This window comes from Chionomys nivalis, chromosome 17, assembly GCF_950005125.1.
Source record: "Chionomys nivalis chromosome 17, mChiNiv1.1, whole genome shotgun sequence".
NCBI lineage: Eukaryota > Metazoa > Chordata > Mammalia > Rodentia > Cricetidae > Chionomys > Chionomys nivalis.
Genome location: NC_080102.1, coordinates 33,623,465 through 33,639,701, shown reverse-complemented (window position 1 = coordinate 33,639,701; position 16,237 = coordinate 33,623,465). Strand labels below are relative to the sequence as shown.

The following is a 16,237-nucleotide window of genomic DNA, read 5'->3' as shown; positions in this document are numbered from 1 at the left end:
GAAACCACTCTTTCCGTCCTTACGCCCTTCTGCCATCAGGACATGGATGGGCTTACGTGCTTGTGCAGGCTCTCCTGAGACACATTGTCCTTTGTGCCCGCTGAGGGCATCACAGAACCTCCAGCATTATTCATGTAATATAGGCAGGTACCAGAACAGCCTGGCGTCCACCTCCCTCTTTAGGGTGTGGGGAGGAGCTTGTTCTCCAGGAGTGGAACAGGGAATCTAGAGTGAGGGGTGGACCTTACATTGGGCACAGCTGCCTGGGCAGAAGCCTCGGTTCTGGCCTTTCAGGGTTAGACTTCTTTGGCTTGTTGGAGGAATGAGAGTACCTGGAAGGGCCAGGGAAGCTGAAGGCTGAGAATGGCCTCTGGGCTCTCTCCATGGCCTTAGGCATGTTGGTGGCCTCTCCAGCTTTGCTGTAACCATGGCTATGTCTCAGCTCTTTCCTTTTGGGTGTGGTGAGTGGGAGGGGAGCCTTCCCCTGCTTTTCTTGCCTTGCTTCCTTGTCCTTGTGTGGACTGGGCCAGCAGCTGGCAGCAGGACTAGGAGGGGGTTTTGGGTGTGGCTGTAGTGGGCAAAGAGGAGGGCAACTCTCCCTCCCCATCTCTGATGGAGGTGACTCAGTCTTCCCAGCCACAACCGCGTGTGGCAATTCAGAGTTTCCAACAGGAAATAAGGTCCAGCTTCAGACTGAGTCAGGGCCCCGGGCGGATTCTCCCCACACCCTCAGGACTGAGCTTGGGGCCTTAGGTGCTGGGTGTGTCTGGTGGCAGAGGCATTATAGCTCCGCGTACAGGCTGGGGCAGATCTGATGCCATCTAAAACCACTGGCTTCTTAGGGTTAAAAATGAACAAGCAGTGAGCCACAAAGGCTGTCACTTTCTAAAGCACGGCCCCTTCAGTGGGTCATGTAGAAGTCTATGGTCACCAGCGTGGCCTCAGTTAGATGGCCCTACGTCTGTCCATATAGCCCTGGTCAGGGAGCCAGAGACAGGGCAAGGTGAACTGGGAGTGCCCCCCCCATCTCTCATGAGCACATTCATGTGGAGAGTGTCACTATCTTGTAGTTTCACATGAAGCCCCTGCGCCCCAGCCCCCACCCCCATACTAGGTGAGGAGACTGTGGTGGTGGGGGGTGACTTTAGGAGCAATCGGAGAGCTAAACCAATTCCTCTCTTTGCATGCCTCCACGTGGCTGATGCACCCAGCTCTTCCCTGTGATCCTCCACTGGGTGTGGCATGCATGGGCTGCTGCCTTGCCTTCCTCACAGCCTCGTAGCCCCTGCTCAGATGGGCTGTGACTCTTGGCAGGTGCTAGTTGGTACCAGGATGCAGGAAAGAATCTGAAGAACTCTGGGAGGTTTTTACAGGTTGTGGACACACCAGGTTTGCATTTCCCTGGTTATAGACAGCTGGTGGAAGGAAATGGGGACGGTTACGAGATGTCATATCTGCTCAGACTAGGGGACTGAGCTAGTTGTGGGGGATTTGGGCAAGGGAAAGGACCAGATTTGGGGGTCTGAGGGAATGTGAATGTCAAGGAGGAGTGGAGAGGGGCCAGAAAGATGGTTCAGCAAATAAAGATGCTTGCTGATAAGTCTGATGGCCCGAATTTGATCCCTGGACCTACAAGGTGGAGGAAGGGAACTGGCTCCTCATAGTTATCCTCTGATCTCTGCATTCTTGCTGTGCTGCGCGTGCGCGCGCACACACACACACACACACTATATGTATGTAGCTAAAAGAAAAAAGTTGAGCCGGGCGATGGTGGCGCACGCCTTTAATCCCAGCACTTGGGAGGCAGAGGCAGGCGGATCTCTGTGAGTTCGAGGCCAGCCTGGTCTACAGAGCTAGTTCCAGGACAGGCTCCAAAGCCACAGAGAAACCCTGTCTCGAAAAACCAAAAAAAAAAAAAAAAAAAAAAGAAAAGAAAAAAGTTGAGTGGAGAAATTCAGCTTGCGCAAAGTGGTGGGTACTGAGTGTGACCCCTAACACCATCAAAATGGTGTGTGTGCATGTATACAGGGCTCTGCATCCCTCACATCTACATGGAATATGCCTCTTAGCATATGAATGATTGAAATGTGGGTGGGTGGGGCGGCAAGGCTCAACTGGCAGAGGGAGAGGATATAGAGGGAATTAGAGGCCATGGGGTGAATTGAACTTTGCCTGGCAAAACCAGTAGGGAAGACTAGTGAACTGGGACCCCAAAGTTTAGGGACAAAGGCAGGTCTTTAGTCTGTATTCCTCGGTTGGTCTGCCTAGGCTACCCACTAGTACCGGTCCCCATGCTTGGGCTCTGTTGGTCTGACTGACTATGGGGACCCTTTAGTCAGCCATGAGGAGGAGCCTATTGCTGGGTGTGGAGGCCGGGGCATGAGCAAGCCCTCGCTTTGCTTCCCACCCCTCCCCTCCTTCCTGCCTTCCCTTCCTCTCTGCTGGCTCCAAGAACAGCAGCTATGGATAGGTACAGCATGGAGGAGCTGATCCAGCTGGGCCAAGGTAGGGGACAGCAGTAGTGGAGGCTCGGGTAGAGGATAGACAGTGAGGGATCAAAGTCTCTAGCTGAGGTTGGGCTCTCCATGGCAGGGGGCAGGTCCCTGGGTAGAGTAGGGGTGGGGTGGTATCCCCTACTGGTAGTTCTCATGACCTCAGGTATGACTTAGGGATGGCATGGCTCCTCACGGCTAGCCCAGGGTGTGTGGAATATGGGGCAGGGTGCCCAGGGCAGGCTGAGTGGAAGAGGGGCTGCCCAGAGCCAGGGGCTATCTTTGGGGGCTGTCACTGAGGCTGTGGAGACACAGGCTCTGCGGAGGCTTCTGAGCTCCAGCAGAACCCCGCCTGCCTCTCTCTGTCCCTGCTCACTACTGGCCAGCAGGGGTCTCTTTAGAGGCCTGCCCTTGGGACTTCCAGGGGTCCTACCCCAGCCCCAGTCAGTCCAGTCCCTGGCTGCCCAGAGCTGGCCACCACAGGGTAGGTTTTTGCAGAAATGAGTTTCTGGCATGTGGTGCAGAGGAGCAGGAGGCTGTGGTAGCCCGGCCTTCTCATGCACTCATCGCCCAGTGTGAGCAGGGGGCCCACCTCAGCAGTCAGAGTCCACGGCTGGCTGTGCTGTGTTGACGGAGAGTCACTTGACCTTGTGGAACCTCAGGCCAGCTCAGCACTGTTACCGTGCCTCAGTTTCCTCATCTGAATAGTGTTCTCATTGCCCAAGACTTTATAGGCTGTCCTCAAGATTATAGTAGAGCGGTGCTCGACACAGGAAGCGTTACAGAATGGAGGACAGACTAGTTCCTCTGCTGTCTGTCAGTCAGGGCCCAGTGTGTCTCCCCTGCAAACAGAAGCATGCACACATGCTGCTTGTTTCTCAGGAAGCACTGGGGTCCAGGTCAGTATTGCATATGGCGGATGTATTCTGAGCCTGCTTGCTGACCTGTGGGGACACTGTGTCTCCACAGACCTCCAGTGCTGGGACTCTGAGGGGTACCAGAAGGAGAGGCCTGGGGTGGGAGGTGCAGCCTGATGGGGGCAGGTGAGTGAATGTTCCCTTGACTTAGGCCCCAGTTTTGGGCTGCCTGGCTTCTAGTGTGACCTTGGAGGAGCAGTCCTGATTGCCCTGGGGCCAGGTGTTGTGTTGAGTGACTTGGAGCACAGAGCTCTCTGGGAGGAAAGGGGCTGTGCCTCTTTGGCCCATGTGGCATTTCCCAAGAGCACCCTATAAATTGGGCAGGGCATGGGCAGCACCCTCTCCCAAGGGAACATGAGCCTGAGTCCACTTCTGCCTCCATCCATGGTAGATCCTGGTGCCAGGGACCTCCTTATTATAGTATCATCCATGGGGGTGCTGGGGAGGGGAGGGCAATGAGGTGGGGGAGCTACGTGTTGTGGGGCCACCGAGCCAGATGGGACTCCAGTGAGCCTGGGCTCCATACGTCATGTACTAAGTCTGGACAAGTGACGGGCGTTGCTTGCCCTCCTTGGATATTTATATCCCCCTGGGCCCCCTGCCCATAGCTCCTCTCCCCTCCCCCAACTTCTGCTGACAGGGCTGGAAAGCTCTGCCCTCCTCCAGCCTCAGCACTGCCGCTGCAGGCTTCTGCCTCAGAGGGGCCTGTGACCCTCCCCACGCCCCTTGCCCGCTCCTTGCCCGCTCCCTGTTCGCCCCGTGGGCTCCTGTCGCTGTCCCCAATGAAGATCGTGCCCGGTAGGTGGGGCAACCCTTCAGAGCTTTTGGGAACCCCGCTAGGCTGGAGGCCATGGCCTCTGTCTCCCTCTGTATACACCCGGCTGCCTAGCCTCACTGGCCTCTCCCTCAGACCCTGTCCAAGATCGCACATGGGAGCTTGGGGCTTGTGAGGAGCCCACCCGTCTTTCAGCATGGTGGGGGTCAGCTGTAGGCCTGGGGAAGGGCAGTGAGGGACTGGGTACTGACATCCATTCACCCTCTGTGCTTGGTGGCTGTTCCCAGAGGGCACCCTTGGAAGTAGACTAAGAGTTTGGGTCCTCCTCCTGATGGGGACGAGGAGTGCTGGTTAGGCTTGACTTGGGAGAGAGGATCAGTGTTGAGTCTGCCCAGGCTAGGCTGGGGGGCTGAGGCCCGGGGAGAAGAGCTACAGGCCCCTCCTCCTGGCGGGTGTGGCTGCGGGTAGGCAAGAGTTAAGGCTCCGGTTAACCTTGAGCGTCTGTGGCTCTGCGTAGAGACAGCTGAGCTGGGCCCTGTGGGGAGTGCGGGTGGGGAGCGGCCAAGAGCCGCGGGAGGGAGGAGGCTGGGAGGAGGCTGAGTAAGAGCGCATTTGGTGCCGCCGAGGGGACTGTACATTGTCCCCCGGCTGAGTGCAGATAGTACGTACAGTAGGGCTGCCTCGGAAGGCAGGTCAGCAGCAGGCAGGCTGGGCTTTGGTCCTGGGGGACTCTTTCGCCCACCCTCCATGCAGGGAGGTGTTGTCTGACTTCGCAGCAGCTGGTCCCTGGTGAGGACGGCTCTGCCCATTCAGTGTGGCAGCCATGGAGCCGTCGGGCAGCCTGTTTCCCTCCCTGGTAGTCGTGGGGCATGTTGTCACTTTGGCTGCCGTATGGCACTGGCGCAAAGGGCATCGGCAGGCACAGGATGAGCAAGGTAAGCACCCTTGCCTCTGCCACTGTCATGGGGCCACTGCCCCTGCTAGGAGACTGGGGCGGGGCAGGGGGTGGAGGGTCCGCCTTCCTCCCGCCCCCTTGCCTTCTCTGAACCCTCCTCTTCCTGCTCCTGAGTGAAATACCCGTGTTTGTGAAAGCAGGTTGCCTACCCTGTGCCCACTCTGCATTGAAGATCCTTCCACTTCCTGGGGTGTGCTGTGTGTGTGTGGGGGGGGGAGTTTTGAGGCTGTCTAACCTGCAGCAGGTCCTGGGTAGGTGAATGGAAAGAGGCTGGGGGTGAGCTCTGGTTTGAAGGCGCAGGCCTGTGGGAATGCCTGCCTTTTAAAGAAAGGCCACTCTTCTTTGCCACAGCAGCGAGAAACCAGAGTGACAGGTTCACAGGCTGATCTGGGCAGGACACAATGCCTGCCTAGTGGCCTTCCTGCCCACAGAGTGTAGGCTGAATTACACAAAGGCAGTTTGTCTGAGTGTCCTCCAACATGGCATAGGACTCAGGACCAGTTGTGGGGCAAGCAGTTAGGTTCTGTTCTGCCCTCTCCTCAAAGTCACCAGCTCTTGGGCTATGGTCCGAGGTGGCCATGCTCACCGCAGAATGGGGTGGGGCTGAAGTGAATGGAGCCTGGGACAGTCCCTGGGGATTGGCAGTTCTGCACCAGGGCTTCAGGCCAGAGAGGGACTGCCCTCTTGAGATGCACCTCAGGCCAGGACTGATGGGATTGCGTTTATGGTCTCTTGCCCCCTAGCGGGCCTGCTAGGTCTTAGCGTCCAGTGGAAGATCGCCAGGACGTGGATCTTAGAACGGGTTTTCCAGACGTGGCTCTAGGGTTCCCAGAAGCCAGTGAATCAGCTGTAAACAGTGGCATCCAACAGAATGCACAGGCTCAGGTCCAAGGGCTTCTTCCCCTCTGAGGACGCTGGGCCCTCCTCCCTGAGCTAATTCAGTTTTGTTTCTTGTCACCACAAGAGGGAAGGGGGTCCCTGTGTCCCCTCTTGGTTCACTTGATGCTTTGTAATGCAAGGTGTGGGCGTGGTCGCCCGAAGTTCTGTACTCTGCCCGTCGCCTCAGTTGATCCGGCCTCTTGGAGCGGGTGACACTTGCACACCCTGCTAGGAGTGACACTCCCACAGTGGCCATGCGCCTGAGAGTTAACCATGGGCAGGGGAGGAGAGTTCCCAGACTCTTTTGACCTAGAGGGTACCTGCACCCCTGTTCCCTCGAGTTCCGGCGAGCTCCCTATGGGTTGGGGCGCGGCTTCCTGGCCCACACTGGGCGGGGCGGGGCGCTTGCAGCAGGGGCAGGTTCTCCGGGTCTGGGCATTGCGTCCGGTGGGCGGGGGCGAACGTGGAAAGCCAAGCCAGGGCCTTCAGCCTTGAACACAAGCAGGGAGCACGGCTCTCGTGTCTCTTTGAGCAATCCGGGGCACCCGGGGTTCCTGGCCATGGCAGGGACGTGGGCGTGGGCGGCGAAGGGCGTCTTCACTTCGCAGAGGGAGGTCCTGCTGGAGCCTCCCTGCTGGCTGGATGGAGGCTGCGAGCAGGTCCGCCGGGGCTACCTCTACGGGCAACTGTGTTGCGTAGGTGGGTGCGGCCGCTCAGGTTGGTGGGCAGGTCCTGAGTTTGTGAAGGGGGTGGTACTTGGCCCAGGTACAGCCCCGCCTCCAAGGTCCGGAAACACCTGGGGAGGAAGGCGGGGTTGTCTCGCTCAGGGATAGGTTTTCCTCTGGAGGAGGGGGATGGTAAGTGGGCGGGCCAGAGGGTTTTCCGGGTCCCGTGCTTTAGCTGTTGGGAAGATCCCCCGAGCGGAGCTTGCGTTGAGGGTGGGGCTCTGGGCCGTCCCACTTGTGCTGTGGATGGCCTTCGAGGTTCTCTTCCAGTGTGCGTGTGCATCGTGTGTCTGTGTGTGAGCGTCTTAGGTGGGGAGGGATTCTTTTGCTATTTTGTTACCACTTCGCTGGAAGCAGGAAAAGACATTCTTTGTAGGACCATACTTAGGAGACTGACTTGCTGCTGAGGGTCAGCTGCTTTTTACACATGTGCAATACAGTATGGGAGTGAGGGGTGTCCCTGGGGCTGATTGGATAGCTCGTGGGGAGAGCCCCATGAGGTGTGCAGTAGCATTTGAGGGCATGGCTGGTTTCTGGTCAGGTGGGAGCTGGGCATCTTGGGAACCTGTGAGTTTGAGAGTCTGCGTAGGATGAGCAGGGAAGGGGACATTTCCCGCAAGGGGCAAGGCAGAGCTGGAGAGGTGAGGGTAAGCGTGAGCTCTGAGGCCCCTAGAAATAGACTGATGTTCAGGGAAAGGGTGCTTCAGAGGTCACTTGGCAGGTGGAAACTGCTACCTGGAACGGAATCCACTTTCCAGGCAGCATCCTGGGGACATCATAGTGGCAAAGACGAAGACGCTGGAAAAGCAGTTTGGCTGGAGGTTGGGTTAGGGTCAGTGTATATCTTAGATGTCAGATCCTGCTGTTCCCTCCCCTCCCCTCCCCACTCCACCCCCATGTCCTAGTGGTTCCTTGGGTTCCTGCGATCGACTGCTGTCCCCTTTCCAGGAGCCTGAGCTCTCAGCAGAGTGACGGTTCACATCTGCAGCGCAGCCACCGCTCCGGTTATTTATATATACACAACCATCAGAGAGAAGAGGGCACCAGACCCCCTTAGAGATGGCTGTGAGCCACCATGTGGTAGCTGGGAATTGAATTCAGAACCTTTGGAAGCGCAGCCAGTGCTCTTAGCCACGGAGCCCTCTCTCCAGCTCCAGCACACCTCCACTTCTCTGAAGGGTTAGCTTTCTGACTGGGAGGTTGCTGGCCTGGTCTCTGAGAAGCTTCCAGAGCACTGACCAGTGTAGAGTCAGATTTGAGGTTCAGAAGACCTCTGGAGTGGGAGGAATCATCTCTGGTGGGTTGTGGTGGTTGTCAGGCTAGAGGAGAAAGAGGTAGATGGTCTTGTGTTGGGGGCCGAAGTGAACCCTCATGGGAGGGGTAGTGCATGACACTCGCAGAGCCTCGTGCGCTGGGTTAATCGCAGGCCTAACTCAGGCACTGGCTCCTACTCCGCCCTACAGAGTTTTGATGCCCTCTTGTGGCCATAAGGGCAGCAGCAAGGGCAGCATAGGGCAAGCCTTTCCTGGAATGGTGAGGCCTTCGACACTGGGAAGGGGGCTGGTTCTTAGCAACTCACAGCTGGATCACATCAAGGCTGATGCCTGGGCTGGAAAATTCTTGTGGTTTGGGTGGTACATTTTTCCTAGAGTGGGTCGGGTAGGTTGGACAGTTCCAGTTGCTAGCCATAGGTGGCTCCATCTCCTGACCCAAGGGAGCCAGAGGCTACAATAGACAGGTCTAGTCACAGGTGCCCCTGTGCCCTTTGCCCGGGTCCTCCACCTTTACAGCACGTAACAGCTGTTATCTGCCTGCCATACCCTGCTGCAAAAAGCCCCATCCTGCACCAAGGTACAGCTTCTTTTCTAGTGAGTCACAGCACCCAGGCCCCCTCCCCAGGTCTGACTCACTGGCTGTATCCCCTTGGTGTGCTGCCTGCTGCCCCAGAAGCCCTTTCTCCCACCCCAACTGGGGAGGTGTCCCTGCAGCTTGGGGAGGTGTCCCTGCAGCTTGGGCTGGTCTACCCTGCTGGGATGAGTCACCGCTGAGCTATGAGCTGTTCTTGCCTGAGGTGTGCTTTGCCTGGCTGGGCTGGCTTGGGCTGGACTGCTGGGATCCTGTGGGAGACGCTGCCAAAGCCAGGAAGTCCTTCCATAGGGTCTGGAAACCTAGCAGTTGTGGGGGCTACTTGGATAGGGCATAGTCCCTGCTCAGTGCAGGCTTGAGGAGGTATGCTTTAGGGGAATTTCCAGAAGTAGACAGGCAGGTGGTCCCCACCCTAGGAGTTTCTTCTGCAGTCACTCTACAGGGAAATAACCTGCTATATCTACACAATAACACCCATGAATGGCAGGAGCCTCTGCTCACCGCGTGTAATACAAGATCCTTCTGGATGGCCATGGGATAGTATGTGCTCCCTTGTGATCCTGGGGCCAGCCCTCCCTCCCCCATCTCTGTACCCAGGTTCTACTGCTGTGGGTAGGGTGGGTGAGGAAACCCGGGTTTCCTGTTTCTGGTGGGCTGAGGGTGTGGCCATGGGGGAGGGGCTGCCTTCCTCCTTTCCCGCAGGGACACTCCCCTCTGGGGGGCGGGCAAGGCGGGGTTAGGCTCCTGGGGTGGGACGGCCTTGCTGGGAGTACAGCAGGCAAGGGAGTGGCCGCCAGGACTCCAGTCTGAGCTGAGCCTCCATTGAGTTAGTGTCCAGAGCAGCTTGCGGCAGCCTTCAGCAGCCTGTGTGCCACACGAGGCTGCCTATACGGAGCGCAGGGTGACGAAGGGGCGGGGGCAGCACCATGTCTCAGCACCGGCTCCGTGTGCCTGAGCCCGAGGGCCTGGGTAGCAAGAGAACCAGCTCAGAGGACAACCTCTACCTGGCTGTACTCAGGGCCTCCGAGGGCAAGAAAGGTAGCTGGCATTCCTTCTGGGCAGGGCCTTGGTGACAGGAAGGGTCCTTCCTGTATCAGGAAGCCTTGGCACAGATTGGGGGTGGTAGGGCCTTGTTACAAGGGTATGGATTTCAGGCACAGGCTCCAAGATGGGGGCCAGTGATCCATGCCCATCAGTGATTGGTCCTTGAGCTTTAAGCCAGGGACCAGGGTGTCTAGGGCTCTCTGTATCTCTGGGAAGGCTTGCTTTCCTGTCAGGGACACTTGACTTTCCCTCCAAAAGCCATGCTGGTCCCATACTCTTGCTCTTGCTCAGCTTGGGAGGCGGCATGTGGGGTGGGGCAGGCTGGGACTTGTATGCTGTGGGCTCTGGGCACAGTGGCTCTAGACCTCCTCTCTTTCAGAAACAAAGGAAGTTTTGAACAGCACCACCCTGCTAGGACCGGTCCCTTTTGTGGACTAGGGCAGGGTAGACCTGGCTGCCTTGATCTCTGGTGTCTGTATGGGGAGGTTTCTTGGGGGACCTGAGCCTTTCTGATCTGGGAAAGGTGTGGGGTTGTCCTGGTGGAACCTCGTCAGGCAAGATTTGGCCCAGCAGGCCGCTGTGTCTGCGCGATGCTCACCTCTGGGGGCCTTTCTAGGCTTCTCCCAGGCTCGAGGTAAACGGATTTTGTCTCCTCCAGATGAACGGGACCGCGTGCAGAAGAAAACCTTCACCAAGTGGGTCAACAAACACCTTATCAAGGTTAGTGGTGTCTGCTTGTGAGTTGGGAGGGTTCCCCAGCCCACACCCCCCCCAGGGTGTTCTCACACTTCCTAAGCTCCCCTTTCATCTCTGAAACCTGTTATTTTCTGTCCTTTCCTCCCACACTCACTCCTGTCTCTTTCTTCCTCCTTTCTCGTCTCTCATGGTCTCTGCTGTAGCACTGGAGGGCAGAGGTAGGTGCCTGCATGGGGCAGGGGTGTGCTCCACGCCCCTGCTTCTTTACACCCAGTGCAGTGCCCAGTGCCCGAGTGGCTATGGGGATTCTCATCTGTGACCATCTTGGTCCCTGCTGTTTCCACAGGCTCAGAGGCACATCAGTGACCTGTATGAAGACCTCCGTGATGGCCACAACCTCATTTCCCTGCTGGAAGTCCTCTCAGGGGACAGCCTGGTATGTGTGTCCCTGCCTGCCTGCCTTCCTTGGGGCCTTTTCCTACTGCCCACTCAGTGTCCAGCTTGGTCTCTCACCTTCTCCAGCCTCCTCCAACCCCAATGGCTCCCCCTGGCCAGGGTGTTGGCATTACAACCAAAGGCCAGGCCAGTGAATGGCCATGGCCCCCCCGCTGTTCTCTGCCTTTGAGCTCTAACACAGTAACCTCATGCTCTGCTCTGCTTTGGTTTCTCTGCTGCTTGGACTCTGAATCTTGACCTCTGCCCTTTACCCTTTGCCCTGCTCTGGCTGGGCAGCCGAGGGAGCGGGACGTAATCAGGAGTTTGCGCCTGGTGAGTGGTTGTGCCTGCTGGCATGGCGGCACCTGGGCTTCCCAAGACCGTGGAGCCCACCCAACTCACCTGGGGATGGCGGCCACTCCAGCCTGGCCCACATCTGGCTCCTGGGCGGGCTGATGGCTGTGTGTCAAGCTGCCTGCTGCCCTCCCTGCTGCCTGCCCGGGGCTGGGCCAGAGACTCACCAGAAGCTACAGTGGGCACCACTGAGGACCCCCTTCAATGCCACTGCCCTCCGCCTGTGGCTTCCTGGCTATTGTCTCCTCCCCACTCCCTTCCTTCCTTCCCACAGCTGGGGTTGCTGGCTTTCCGAGCCTGCCCCTGGACTGGTGGTCATCCAGCTGAGGAGGGTGAACCTGGGATGATGGAGGGGCTGCTGCTGCTTTGGGGGTGGCTGAAGGGTGGGGGGCCTTGACGTGACTGTTGCCCTGTGGACTGTAACTGTGTCTTGCCTCCTCTCAGCCCCGAGAGAAGGGGAGGATGCGATTCCACAAGCTGCAGAATGTTCAGATTGCCCTGGACTATCTCCGACATCGCCAGGTAAGTAAACCTCTTTCTACCTGGCCCCAGGCTCTAGGTCATAAACCCCAAACCCAGCCACCTTGCTCTGCTGTGGGTTGTGACTGAACCATTTGTTCTCAGGTGAAGTTAGTGAACATCAGAAATGATGACATTGCTGACGGCAACCCCAAGCTGACCCTGGGCCTGATCTGGACCATCATCCTGCACTTCCAGGTAGGTGGCTATCCGCCTACCATCCACCTTCCCCTAGGAATTTGGTGGGTTCCATGGCGAGTTGGCTGGCCCTATTTCTGGCTAGGGTGTGGCCCAGGAGGTGGTGCCTTTGAGCCTTCCTGCCAGTCTGAGCATATGCTTGCTAGCTCTGTGGTTCCAGGGTGTAATCCTCTCTCGCCAAGATCTGCCTATTCTGTGCCCTCGGGCCCTGGCTAGATAGGGCTGGTAGAACCTCCTTGTAGAGGAATGCATTTTCTGCTGGCTGCCTAGAGAAGTTTCTGGAGCTGCAGGGATACCCTGGGTGACTCATCTATTGCCTGTGCTGGCCTCACAGGAAGCCACAAATCTAAGATCTTGGTCCTAAAAGCCAGGCTGGCATGGTAGCTGAGTCACATGGGTTGGGCAGCAAACAGACAGCTAGGGACAGGGTGGCATGCATACTGACAACAGGCAGGCTGCTAGACCCTGACCCGCCATTGGACTTAGGGTCAGGATGCCAGCCCCACACATCATATCTAGTTTCCAGACACTACTCCCTCCACCTGGGCCTGCAACTAGAGAGGTGCCTTGACCTGCCCCTTCACCCTCAACAGCTGGACCAACTTTGAGGGTTGCTCTTCTTGTGTCCATTACCCTTCATCTGTGTTGCTTGCTAGCCTCTGGGGGTTCAGAGTATACTCCAGCCTCCCCCAGCTAAGGGGAGCCCCAAAGTATCAATCATTTGACAGTAGACATTACTCCATTGTCTTCTGTGGAAGCTGCCTGTTGGAGTGGCCTGGTCTTGAGATAAATGTGGTAGACTTTAACCCCAGGAACCCCAATGTGCCCGGGTAGCCTGGGAGCCCGGGGTGTTGCAATTGCATGCTGAGCTGCTCTGCTTCCATGCGGGCAGTCAAAGCATCCGGTGGTGTGGGTGGTGAGGCGGGCCAGATGGCCAGGACTGAATTCCTGCCTCTGTCTGCTGTGTGTGGCAGATCTCAGACATTCAGGTGAGCGGGCAGTCGGAGGACATGACCGCGAAGGAAAAGCTGCTGCTGTGGTCACAGCGGATGGTAGAGGGCTACCAAGGCCTGCGTTGTGACAACTTCACCACCAGTTGGCGTGATGGCCGTCTCTTCAATGCTATCATCCACCGGCACAAGTATGTGCTCCCAGGGAACAGAGGAAGGCTGGAGGTTTGGGAGCACTTCAAGCTGGTGACTTCCAAACAAGTCAGGGCAGAGAGGCAGCCGGAGGAGTTGTCTTCCACTGTTGGAACCTGGTGCCTGCAGGGTGCATTGAATTTCTGCAACCTCCTCTGGGAGGTGCCTGGAGCAGGGCCCTGCTGTCTCCACCAGGGCCTTTCCCAAACACCTCTGTTCTTCCGGTCTGGTCATGTCCACATGGACTCTCTGATGGAACTTGCTGGGCAGGGAGACTGTAGGAACCCAAGTTGATGATATCTAGCCAGCATACTGCTCCTGCACTAGTGCCCAGCAGAGACTTCTTGGGTCCCGTTGTTGGGTGTGGTGGTTCATGCCTTTAATGCCAGCACTCTGGCGGCAGACACGGAGACAGGTGGTTCTGTGAATCTGCTCTACGTATGAGTTACAGACCAGTCAGCCAGGGTTACACAGTGAGACCTGCCTCAAAACAACAACCCACCAACCCCAAACATCTTCCCCATTGTAGATCGGAGCTGTTAGTGAAGCAGGTGGTGTGGCTTTAAGAGGGTATGGAGCGGGGCTCTGTTTGCTGGGATGTCTGAAGGAATGTGTCTATGTAGCCTTGTCCCCGCCCCTTCCCACTTGTCCGCAGACCCATGCTCATTGATATGAATAAAGTGTATCGTCAGACCAACCTGGAGAACCTAGACCAGGCCTTCTCCGTGGCAGAGCGGGACCTGGGAGTTACGAGGCTCCTGGACCCAGAAGGTATGAACCACTCACTGGCTTTCCCCATCTTCACCCTTGCGGCTCGGGCCCCACTGAACCAGCCTTCCCCTGCAGATGTGGATGTCCCTCAGCCTGATGAGAAGTCTATCATCACCTATGTTTCATCCCTGTATGACGCCATGCCCCGCGTGCCCGGCGCACAGGATGGAGTGAGGGCCAATGTGAGTGTAGCCCACAATGGGTGAAAGGTGGGCCTCAGCCCAGAACCCAAGACCCTGATGCCCGCTTGTCCACTCCCTTGCCTGCAGGAGCTGCAGCTTCGCTGGCAGGAGTACCGGGAGCTTGTGTTGCTGCTTCTGCAGTGGATCCGACACCATACTGCTGCCTTTGAGGAACGCAAGTTCCCCTCCAGCTTCGAGGAGATCGAGGTGGGCCCGCCTTCTGGGGCTGGTGTCCTTTGGTTGTCTTGGTGTAGCTGCTGACACCCCTCATTTCCACAGATTCTGTGGTGCCAGTTTCTGAAGTTCAAGGAGACTGAGCTTCCTGCCAAGGAGGCAGACAAGAACCGGTCCAAAGGCATCTATCAGTCCTTGGAGGTAAAGTGAGGTGTGCCTGAGGGAAGTGAGCGGGGTGTCTCCTGGCTTGTAGGCTAGCCTAGCCGGGGGTAGAGATGAGCATCCAGGAGGCCTTATGACCGGTTCAGGCCTGAGCTTGTCCCTGTTCACAGGGGGCAGTACAAGCAGGCCAGCTCAAGATTCCTCCCGGCTACCACCCGCTAGACGTGGAAAAGGAATGGGGCAAGCTGCATGTGGCCATTCTGGAGAGGGAGAAGCAACTCCGGAGCGAGTTTGAGAGGTGGGCCATGTGGAGTGTGGCGGGCAGTGTGGGAGGCAGCAGGCACGGGTGGGGCCCTGCGGTGGCAGGGGAGCCACCCCAGGGTGAGTCATTGCCTGAGGAGGAAATCCCCCCCCCTTAGGCTGGGAAACCCAACCAAGCTCCCTTACTCAGGGCCAGTAGGGCAGTACACCCCAGGCAGGCAGTGAGGCCAGAGCAGAGGGGAGCCACTCTCTGGCCCCAGAGTGTGGTGGGCCCAGTGGCTCACTGTGGGCCTCTGGGGTCGTCTGGTTCATAGGCTGGAGTGTCTTCAGCGCATCGTGAGCAAACTGCAGATGGAGGCTGGGTTGTGTGAGGAGCAGCTGAACCAGGCCGACTCCCTGCTGCAGTCGGTGAGGGGGAGAGGAGGAGGGGGCGAGGGGGCGGGGTGGCAGGGAAAGGGTAGAGTGGGCACCCCTCCAGGCCTGAGGGAGATGGGAGGAGCCCTGAGTTGCTTACTCTGCAGCCAGGGCTGTGGCCTGCTGGGCTACAGGCGCAGGGTGTGGCACTAGGGCGGGAAAACCAGGCCCTTCTGGTTTGCTGCCAACTCTGACCTCCTTTTGAGAGCAGAACTGGCCTCTGGCCACTAGGCAGGACTCAGCCTCCTTGACTCATTCCAGTATAGCCCTCTTTCCTTCATCCTCTCCCTTTTCAGGAAATAGGAAGTGGGGAGACCCCAGCCTCATTGCTGGATAAGTGCCATGGGGCCCAGAGGGCCCAAGCTGTGTGGGCCTGGGTGGGAGCTGTTGTGTAGTAGATGATAGAGGTGAGGCAGGGGGATTCCACGGACAGAGCTGTGCCAGTCTCTGTCCCTGGGCCTAGTGGGGAATCTTTTGGGTGGATCCTGATTTCCCAGAGAAGAACTGATAGGGATTTGTCTAGAACCATAATAGGAAGAAACGGGGGATTGCCAGGAGGGAGAGGAAAGAATGGGGATCTGGCTACGAGCCAGACAGGACCTTGATCTTCGGCTGGAGAAGTGGGTGAAGGGGCAGCCTTGGTTGAGAACCTTAGGCAGTGAGTAGGAGAGTCAGCCAGACCAAGTCACACAGGACCATCTTGCAGGACATTCGGCTGCTGGCCTCAGGCAAGGCGGCTCAGCGGGCGGGAGAGGTGGAGCGAGACCTGGACAAGGCTGATGGCATGATTCGGCTGCTCTTCAATGATGTGCAGACCCTTAAAGATGGGCGGCACCCACAGGGCGAACAGATGTACCGGAGGTACGTGCTGTACCTAGGAAGGGTGGGTTAGGCGGCCTGAGACCCACCTGACCCCCTTGCCAACTCCCGTGCCTTCTCAGGGTGTATCGTCTGCACGAGCGCCTGGTAGCCATCCGCACTGAGTACAACCTCCGGCTGAAGGCAGGAGTGGCTGCCCCTGTGACCCAAGTGACCCTGCAGAGTACACAGAGGCGCCCAGATCTAGAGGACTCTACACTGCGCTACCTGCAAGATCTGCTGGCGTGGGTCGAGGAGAACCAGCGTCGAATAGACAGTGCTGAGTGGGGCGTGGACTTGCCTAGTGTAGAGGCCCAGCTGGGCAGCCACCGAGGCATGCATCAGTCTATTGAGGAATTCCGGGCCAAGATCGAGCGGGCACGGAATGATGAGGTAAGCGGGACACTTGGGGTAGGCG

The 16,237-nt window shown here is 57.8% G+C and overlaps 1 protein-coding gene across 16 annotated transcripts in view; it reads left to right on the top strand.

The window, feature by feature from the left end:
* Nucleotides 1-16,237, top strand: part of Plec (plectin) — a 62,094-nt gene that overhangs the window by 28,049 nt on the left and 17,808 nt on the right. For 5 of the 16 annotated variants that reach the window (XM_057791356.1, XM_057791357.1, XM_057791358.1 and 2 more), the window contains 15 exons: nt 10,312-10,373; nt 10,553-10,567; nt 10,696-10,785; nt 11,082-11,117; nt 11,583-11,660; nt 11,763-11,855; nt 12,830-12,996; nt 13,653-13,768; nt 13,844-13,950; nt 14,038-14,157; nt 14,230-14,325; nt 14,457-14,584; nt 14,862-14,955; nt 15,668-15,822; nt 15,903-16,212. In XM_057791356.1, the coding sequence (XP_057647339.1) occupies nt 10,312-10,373; nt 10,553-10,567; nt 10,696-10,785; nt 11,082-11,117; nt 11,583-11,660; nt 11,763-11,855; nt 12,830-12,996; nt 13,653-13,768; nt 13,844-13,950; nt 14,038-14,157; nt 14,230-14,325; nt 14,457-14,584; nt 14,862-14,955; nt 15,668-15,822; nt 15,903-16,212 (1,667 nt within the window). Of the gene's footprint in view, nt 1-5,007; nt 5,120-6,578; nt 6,718-9,500; nt 9,648-10,311; nt 10,374-10,552; nt 10,568-10,695; nt 10,786-11,081; nt 11,118-11,582; nt 11,661-11,762; nt 11,856-12,829; nt 12,997-13,652; nt 13,769-13,843; nt 13,951-14,037; nt 14,158-14,229; nt 14,326-14,456; nt 14,585-14,861; nt 14,956-15,667; nt 15,823-15,902; nt 16,213-16,237 lie in introns of those variants that run through there. The other 11 variants (XM_057791372.1, XM_057791361.1, XM_057791371.1 and 8 more) reach the window with 9 other exon arrangements.